The 8,792-nt window shown below is 34.1% G+C and overlaps 2 protein-coding genes across 4 annotated transcripts; both read left to right on the forward strand.

The window, feature by feature from the left end:
• The first annotated feature begins 500 nt into the window (after nucleotides 1–500).
• On the forward strand, nucleotides 501–2,868 carry LOC111919518 (uncharacterized). Of its 2 annotated transcripts, XM_023915069.2 has the most exons (4): nucleotides 501–721; nucleotides 807–877; nucleotides 1,218–1,983; nucleotides 2,078–2,868. In XM_023915069.2, exons 3-4 carry the CDS (start codon nucleotides 1,235–1,237, stop codon nucleotides 2,715–2,717), a joined length of 1,389 nt encoding a protein of 462 aa, XP_023770837.1. In that variant the 5' UTR covers nucleotides 501–721; nucleotides 807–877; nucleotides 1,218–1,234; the 3' UTR covers nucleotides 2,718–2,868. The 2 variants fall into 2 exon arrangements, with proteins under 2 accessions (XP_023770837.1, XP_023770836.1); XM_023915068.3 differs by lacking the exon at nucleotides 807–877.
• Nucleotides 2,869–4,689: 1,821 nt separating this feature from the next.
• LOC111919519 (polypyrimidine tract-binding protein homolog 3) lies at nucleotides 4,690–8,178 on the forward strand. 2 transcript variants are annotated; one of them, XM_023915070.3, is made up of 14 exons: nucleotides 4,690–4,870; nucleotides 5,127–5,194; nucleotides 5,388–5,459; nucleotides 5,523–5,599; nucleotides 5,745–5,826; nucleotides 6,082–6,205; nucleotides 6,283–6,397; nucleotides 6,482–6,523; nucleotides 6,610–6,664; nucleotides 6,768–6,816; nucleotides 6,886–6,899; nucleotides 7,039–7,146; nucleotides 7,255–7,398; nucleotides 7,493–8,178. In XM_023915070.3, the coding sequence occupies exons 2-14, from the start codon at nucleotides 5,138–5,140 to the stop codon at nucleotides 7,880–7,882; spliced, it is 1,329 nt and encodes a 442-aa protein (XP_023770838.1). In that variant the 5' UTR covers nucleotides 4,690–4,870; nucleotides 5,127–5,137; the 3' UTR covers nucleotides 7,883–8,178. The 2 variants fall into 2 exon arrangements, with proteins under 2 accessions (XP_023770838.1, XP_023770839.1); XM_023915071.3 differs by having other exon boundaries at nucleotides 4,691–4,870; nucleotides 6,768–6,789.
• Nucleotides 8,179–8,792: the final 614 nt, after the last annotated feature.

Raw genomic sequence — 8,792 nt, forward strand, 5'->3', positions numbered from 1 at the left:
AATGTTATTGAACGAACTTTTGGAATCTGGAAGGCTCGATGGATGTTACTAAGAGATATGCATGTAAATTTCGACTTCGAGACCCAAGTGAAAATTGTGCTAGCTTCAATGACGCTTCACAATTACATTAGAATAAGTGGTAGTGGTGATGCAACATTTCAAATAGCACAAGAAGAATCTTATATTCCGCGTAATGATGAAGAACCCGATGATGGTAACGAGCCACATGACGAAGTATCAAGTGCACAATGTAGAAACGACGATATGCATATGAGTGTAGTACGCGATATGATTTCCCCACCGCTATAAGCTAATCCAAACACTTTTGCAAAACCTGTTTTCTCACACCGCTATAAACTAATAAACAATAACCTAACCCTAATCTATCTAAAAACCCTCTTATCTTATCTTACTGTAGAAAGCAGAAGCCGTTGAAAGAAAAAAAGATTTTGGGCCGGGCTAAGCGCAATGATAAAAGTTTCTGATACCTAAAAACTAATAAGAGAATTGAATCACCCTCTTCGGTCTCTCCCGGAAAACCCAGTCACACTTCACAACATCGGCCCCTAAACCTAAACTCTCTCATCGGCCTCAACAGTCAGCGGCTCCGGCTCACCAAGCTACCACTGACCACCGTCTCTCTCGCTGACCCTGAAACTCTCTCATCGGCTCTCGCTCTCACCTTTAATCTCTCAATTTCTCTGCTGCTGTTGTTGTCGAGGTATTCACGCTATATCGCAGTCTCACTCTGTTATGTTTTGTAGTTTTTCTAGGTTTAATTTCTTTTTATGTTTGCATTATGTTAGTTTTCGGTGTAGGGTTTTGGTTACTTGGCTATCTGTTTCCTGTTTTTCAATCTTCCTGCTTGCTTAACACAGTAAGTCAGTAACACTTATAGTATACTCTTGAAGTAATTCTTTAAGGTCAGACATTAGTTTTTCTTGAACAAATCGACATAGATGTTGTTTACCATTGGTATATTAGTCAATTTAGCTTTTATATACTCTATATCCAACATTTCATACTTAGGGTTTGTTGAAAAATTCGAATTGAAAATCAAAATTATCATTAAACCTCGTTAAAAAACGTGAATTGTTTATTGTTTTACTAGCTGATTGGTCTAAAATGATTTATTGTATTGTATTCTTGTATTTGCTACTATACTAGCTGGTGTAAGAAACAGTTACTAATTTGAAACAATCCATTATCTTATGCAGTTTTCTAAGTTCTAACAATGGTGGAGGTGAAAGTCTCTGAGAGCAAAGACCTAACCCGAATCGAACGAATCGGGGCCCACTCCCACATCCGTGGGCTCGGTCTTGACTCTGCCCTAGAACCCCGGGCAGTCTCCGAAGGCATGGTGGGTCAAACCACTGCCCGAAAAGCCGCCGGAGTCATAGTCCAAATGGTCAAAGAAGGGAAAATCGCGGGTCGGGCCGTTCTACTTGCGGGTCAACCCGGAACCGGAAAAACCGCCATAGCCATGGGCATGGCCAAGTCAATAGGACTTGAAACCCCATTTGCCATGCTGGCAGGTAGTGAGCTTTTCTCTTTAGAAATGTCCAAAACAGAAGCTTTAATGCAAGCATTCAGGAAAGCAATTGGTGTTAGAATTAAAGAAGAAACCGAAGTGATTGAAGGAGAAGTTGTGGAGATCCAAATCGACCGCCCTGCAGTGGCCGGAGCCGCCTCGAAAACCGGGAAGTTGACTTTGAAGACTACCGAGATGGAGACTGTGTATGATTTAGGAGCTAAAATGATTGAAGCTTTAGGGAAAGACAAAGTACAAAGTGGTGATGTGATTGCTATCGATAAGGCTTCCGGAAAGATCACAAAACTCGGGAGATCGTTTTCGCGGTCTCGAGATTATGATGCCATGGGCCCACAAACGAAATTCGTTCAGTGTCCAGATGGCGAGTTGCAGAAGAGGAAAGAAGTTGTTCATTGTGTTACCCTTCATGAAATCGATGTTATCAATAGCAGGTAAAGTAGATGAATGAGTAATGATATCTGTCTGTCTGGATAGAGTGTTGTCTGTCTGTCTGAATAAAGTGTTGTCTGTCTGTTTCTTTTGCAGGACACAAGGTTTTCTTGCTCTTTTCACGGGTGACACAGGCGAGATACGCGCCGAAGTCCGTGAACAAATTGATACAAAAGTGGCAGAGTGGCGAGAGGAAGGAAAGGCCGAGATCGTGCCAGGTGTCCTCTTCATAGACGAAGTCCACATGCTCGACATCGAATGTTTCTCTTTCCTAAATCGTGCTTTAGAAAATGACATGGCGCCGATTCTGGTTGTTGCAACGAACCGAGGGATCACAACGATTCGTGGGACCAATTACAAATCGCCACATGGGATTCCGATTGATTTTTTGGATCGGCTTTTGATAATTTCTACACAGCCGTATACGGAAGAGGATATCCGGAAGATTCTAGATATAAGGTGTGGGGAGGAGGATGTTGATGTGGCGGAAGATGCTAAGGTTTTGTTGACTAAAATTGGGGTGGAGACGAGTTTAAGGTATGCGATAAATTTGATAACATCGGCTGCTTTGGCTTGTCAGAAGAGGAAAGGGAAGGTGGTGGAGATGGAGGATGTGAGTAGGGTTTATGAGTTGTTTTGGGATGTGAAGAGATCGACTCAGTATTTGATGGAGTATCAGAGTCAGTATATGTTTAGTGATGCACCTGAGGAAGATGAAGTTAACATGATGGTTTGATTATGATTCTGATTGTTGAATTTTGTGAGTATTAATGTTCTAAGCTTCATGTTGTCAACAATAGCACTTCTTTATCTTCAAATTTAGTAGAGTATGGGCCCTATGGGATATGCTTCATTATTTAAGAGTGAATTATATTTTTGGTTAAAAAGTTTTCTCTTACTTGCAACGTTTTTTTTATATATATGTTCCAAGTAAAATGACTATTTTTGGTCATTTCACTAGAACAGGGACCAAAATAGTTACAAAACATCAAAGAATGACCAAAATTGAAAAATTCAGCTACACAAAGAGACCAAAATCGTAAAAACGTTAACTGGTTTTGAAATTTTGTTCTCAAATTGTAGTCAACCAAAAATGTTTACAAAAACTCAAATAAAAACCAAATTTTCAAAAGAAAAAGGTTCACACAATAATTAGTTAGAACAAATAAACTTAACTACAGATGCTATAATTACAACTAAAAAGCTTTATTAAACTACTTTAAAAAAACTAAAAGTTTTTTCTTTCTTGAGCTTACTACTGTTAAAAAACTATAGTGTTAGTCAAGACTTGAGCTTACTACTGTTAACAAACTATAAATTGTAAAATTGTTTTAAAATAAGTTTTTTTTCTTCTTCTAAATTACATACATATAGTTTTCATGATAATAATATAGAGAAATGATCAATTAGAAATTCCCTAAAAATACGCTACCGATGCATTGAAAGGCTAAAATTAACATCAATTAGATCTAATGCAAATTATAAAATAACCAATTTTTTATAACGAAATGATCACACGTTTCATGAACAAGGTTTTGCGATTCACAAAAGGAATTAACAATATTAGGTGTGAGACTTATATATATATATTAAATAAAAAAATTAAATATCAAAATGTAAACATTAAATATTTTTAAAATTAAATTTTAAAATAAGGAAGAAAAATACATATTTATTACAATTTATGATCATATTTATTACATTTACTACTTTATTTATATAGTTATATTAAGTATTATGTGGCTTTTTAATTTTAAAAATTAAAAAAATCTAGAAATTGACATGTAGATATTATTTATTTCAAAAATACCACAAAATGATAAGTGTCAAAACTTAAGATAAATTGACATGTGGCATAATGGATACGCAAAACACAAAACCTTTTTCGCGAAATGTATACTTTCACATTTTTTTTTATCAATATACGCATTTTTTAGATTTATAAGACATTAATTTAATTTGTGGTATTTATAATCAATTTTGTTATTATGCAGGTACCCATGTGAAAGATATGTATGAAAATTGACCTACAAACAGTTGAGTCAAACATTGAATCTGCATGATCACTCAAATACCTGCAACAGTAATAAGGATAAGAAGGAAGCAAGTAAGTACAAGTGTACAACCTTAACACCCCAAAACCAAAACAAGAGCATCCCAAAATTTCAACTTTTGAAACAACATAAGCTTTACAATATTTTAATAAAAGATGTATTTTATTCACTAAAGGATCAAACAAGTTACATTATCTTGCCTCTACGAGGTTATTAAATGGTTTTAATTAAAAGACATTCGAATGAAAGCAGATTGCCATAAATTGGTCTCAAAGCATTATTAATCTAGGCAAAAAAGTATAATGTTTTTTTGAGCATCGAGATAATACGTTTTTTTTGCTTGTTCCCTATAATTTAATTTTTGTTTGTGTTTTAATATTTGTGACGATTTAATAAAATGTCAAATTTTGTTATGTTATGTTTAGTTTAGTTGAGTTCTATCATATTCCACTTTATTATGTTGTGTATCAAATGTTACCTTTTTAAAACAGTACAAAGTAAAAAAAAAATATAGTAGAAAAGCTCATTTAAAGAACAATCTTGAATATTCTTAGGTATTATCCATGAGAATAGTTTTGGAGCAACTATAATATTTTATTTATTATCCATGAAAACAGATTTGAGATGGAAACAAAGATAATATATGAAAAGGCCCATACTTTTATTTACCCTGTTTATGAAACGAAGCAAAAGCAAAAATATAGAAGATCATATTCATAACTAGGGCGAAGTCCCCACAACACTAAGAGAATTCGTAACCCAATACGATTTTCCCTTTCAGACACTACTCTCTTTGCCGCTTCCAGCTTCGGCTGACTTCGTTCATCATCTTCAGGTGCGATTCCCCTTTATTCAGATTTACGATTCTCACTCCTGGTTTTCCCCTTCCAAGAAGATTCAGTTTGATTTTTTCACGTTATCTTATTACAATTCCCGATGGAAATTTAGGGTTTTACTTCCAAATTCTTTTGCTTTGCTTGATTAGCAATCATCAACCGTTTTTTCTTTTGGATTTTAGAATTGATTGCTTCATATATTGTATGAGGAACCTTTTTCCATGAATCAGTTCAAATTTTTTTTTCTTCTTTCAGGATAATTTAAAATGACAGAGCCTTCTAAAGTCATTCACGTTCGGAATGTTGGTCACGAGATTTCGGAGGTTTGATTTCTTTGTAATTCACAACGTGCTTCTTTCGATTATGCATTTTAAGGACGGATTCCTTTCCATTCTTTCTGTTATTCATCACCCTAGATGAATTTTTCTGTTTCTGTTCATAAAGATCGATGCTAATTGTAACTTTGTAACATAGAGAGTGTAGTTATAATTCCGTTTCATTGTTTCTGTTATTCAGCCTGATCTACTTCAACTATTCCAACCTTTTGGAGTCATCAACAAACTAGTTATGCTTCGTGCAAAAAACCAGGTATATAGCTTTGCAATATAAAATCGGTCAATATTTTAGCTATTAATTTCCTAACATTTGCAGGCTCTCCTTCAAATGCAAGATGTCCCTTCAGCTGTGAATGCAATGCAATTTTATGCCAATGTTCAACCAAGCATAAGGTGTATCGACTACTGATGTAACAAAAATTAGAACAAGAAAGAATTATGGATTTCATAAATCATAATTGGTCTTTTTCTAATCGTTTAAGTTTTATTGAGGTAAAAATTTATACTAACTATTATTTACTATATATGCAAACTCCAGGGGTAGAAATGTGTATGTTCAGTTTTCATCTCACCAAGAGCTAACCACAATGGAGCAAAATACTCAAGGGCGTGGAGACGAGGTATTTATTATCAATTTTATATCTTTTTGTTATGGTGATTTGATGAAGTATATTATATTTATGGGTCTGTTTGTAAATTGTATGTGTGTAGGAGGTTGACATATTTAAAATTCTATCTCTATCTCTATATCTATATCTATTTCTCTTTCCCTTTCTTCTTTTCTCTATCTATTCTTCTCTATTCATTCTATTCTCTTCTCTCTCTTCTGTCTATGCTGGGCTTTGGGCTGCGATTGGACGTGGTATGGAACACAGCCTAACCGTATACTCCTGGTTACAATCCATCACATGCTCTACCCTATTACTGTGGAAGTCCTGCAGCAAGTCTTTTCTCCTCATGGATATGTCGAGAAAATCGTCACTTTTCAAAAGTCAGCTGGTTAGCATCGTTACATTTTTTCATTTCTTTTTAATTCTTATTCATAATTTCATGTCATATATTATTTTCACATATAGGTTTTCAAGCACTTATTCAGTTTCAATCACGCCAGAGTGCTATATCTGCAAGAAATTCCCTTCAGGGGCGTAATATTTATGATGGTTGTTGTCAACTAGATATTCAATTCTCAAAGTAAGTTTTTAAATTTTATTTTATTTAGAAAAAAAAAATCTTTTCCTAATATGATATGATTTAATGGTTGTTGACTTTTTACAGTCTTGACGAGTTGCAAGTGAACTACAATAATGATCGGTCTAGGTCTGTTAATGTTTTTGTGAATATAACAAAATATCTTCTTATGATTTTACAAATTTATTTAACTTTTTGTTTTTTTGTATCAATAGAGACTTCACAAACCCATCACTGCCTTCAGAACAAAAGGGCAGACCTTCTTCTCAAGTATGTTTTTGATCACAATCTGTTGTTATCTTATTAAATTCGTTTCCTATTTTAGTTGATTTTTCTTTTAATTTTTTATTATTATTATTCGCTGTTGTGCCAGCCTGGATATGGAGACGCAGGAGGTATGTACAGTTTACAAGGTCATGAAGGTAGGAAAGGTGCCAGAGTGTCTTCTGATAAATATTTTTAATTTTAATTTTTTCTTGTTTGGTTTTCAGTTGGATTTCCACAGGTGGGTGTTCTCCTCTTTGTTATATAAATGCATCTGCTTGAAACTGAAAGGGAGTCATTTATTATAACCATATATTAATATTATTATTAAATACTAATGGTTTTATTGGATTTGTTTTTTGTAAACTGTTGAAATTAAGATGAACAATGGCGCAGCAATTGCAGCTGCATTTGGAGGAGGGTTGCCTCCTGGAATTAGTGGGACTAATGACAGATGCACTGTTCTTGCATCTAATCTAAATCCTGATGTAATCTCTCTCTCTCTCTCTCTCTCTCACACACACACACACACAGATCAACATTATGTTTGTTTTGATGGTGATATTTTGTGTTGATATATATAAATATAATATCAGAGGATAGATGAAAACAAACTGTTCAACTTGTTTTCTTTATATGGAAACATTGCCCGAATCAAGCTTCTTCGCAATAAACCAGATCACGCCCTTATCCAAATGGGTGATGGCTTTCAGTCTGAATTAGCAGTACACTTTTTAAAGGTCCAAAATTTTACAAAAAAAATACTCTTCTTTATATTATATTATATTATATTATATAGTTAGATTTATAACCAGTATTAGTTTTAAATTATAGGGGGCAACATTATTTGGAAAGAGATTGGAGGTTAATTATTCAAAACATCCACACATCACAATGGGTGCTGAAACGCATGAGTATTTAAACTCAAATCTTAACCGATTTAACCGTAATGCTGCTAAAAACTATCGTTACTGTTGCTCGCCAACCAAAATGATCCACCTGTCCACCCTACCACAGGACATAACAGAGGAGGAGATTGTGGCCCACCTTGAAGAACATGGGAGCATCATCAACACTAAGCTTTTTGAAATGAATGCTAAAAAACAGGCTCTTGTTTTGTTTGAAAATGAAGAACAGGCCACTGAAGCTCTTGTGTGTAAGCATGCAAGTAGCCTTGGTGATTCCATGATTCGGATCTCATTTTCTCAGTTGCAGACCATTTGAAGGGTTATTACGTCTTGTCTTTTACCACTCGTGGTGAATTTGGTGATATCAAGTTTTTATTATAACTCTGTTTGCTTTAGTGTGTGTGTGTGTGTGTATTCTTGTTGCTTATTAATACTACTCTCTTTGTGGTTTTAGATGGTTGTATTATTTATTTCTGTTTTTTGCAATGTTATTTTGCAGAATAGAAACTAGAAAAACCTATGTAGTTTCCATTTGCCATTATCTTTGTGTGAACTATGTGGTTTCAAGACCAATAAGTTTGATTGAATCCACTTAAATTGTTCAATTTAGAACATGTGATTTTTTTTTGCTTAGGTCTTTGATTGGGGTCTAAAAAAATCATCTTTGAGGTGGCAAATGGTTAGATGAGTATTTCTAAAATCATACGTACAAGTTGTTCTGACTAATAGATGTCAAAATTTAAATTTAAGAAGTTTGATTTTGGTTATATCCGTCATCTACAAAACTTTATAAATTGTATAAAGTAATCACATTAAAAGAAAATGAATTGAATTAATGATTTAAATAATTATTTGTAGTAAACTATTTCAAAATCTAGCTTTTACTTGGTTAATTAAGGAAATTCAGATTCGACCATGATTTTATCTTAGCCAACTCTTCTTGGACCATTTATAAATGACCGCATTATATTAGATGGGCTTTCATTCTAAATGAAGTATTAGCATGTAAAAAAAAGAAGAGTAAACTACACGAATGGTCCCTATGGTTTAGGGTAATTTGCATGCTGGATCCCTAACTTAATTTTTTAACTCGGAAGGTCCCTACTGATTGTTTTTGTTACGCACTTGGTCCCTACTGTTTGTTTTTATTACACGCTTGGTCCCTGTCTTACTTAAAAACACTATTATTTATATAGGAAAAAATGGTAGAGTAGGTAAAATAAGGT

Source organism: Lactuca sativa, chromosome 9 (assembly GCF_002870075.4).
Source record: "Lactuca sativa cultivar Salinas chromosome 9, Lsat_Salinas_v11, whole genome shotgun sequence".
NCBI classification, from domain to species: domain Eukaryota; kingdom Viridiplantae; phylum Streptophyta; class Magnoliopsida; order Asterales; family Asteraceae; genus Lactuca; species Lactuca sativa.

Coding starts and splice junctions, on each gene's coding strand:
- LOC111919518 (XM_023915069.2), top strand. CDS start 1,235: ATGGTGGAGGTGAAAGTCTCTGAGAGCAAAGACCTAACCCGAATCGAA. Junction 1,984..2,077: donor ATCGATGTTATCAATAGCAG/GTAAAGTAGATG, acceptor TTTCTTTTGCAG/GACACAAGGTTTTCTTGCTC.
- LOC111919519 (XM_023915070.3), top strand. CDS start 5,138: ATGACAGAGCCTTCTAAAGTCATTCACGTTCGGAATGTTGGTCACGAG. Junction 6,524..6,609: donor TACAATAATGATCGGTCTAG/GTCTGTTAATGT, acceptor TTGTATCAATAG/AGACTTCACAAACCCATCAC. Junction 7,399..7,492: donor TAGCAGTACACTTTTTAAAG/GTCCAAAATTTT, acceptor TTTAAATTATAG/GGGGCAACATTATTTGGAAA.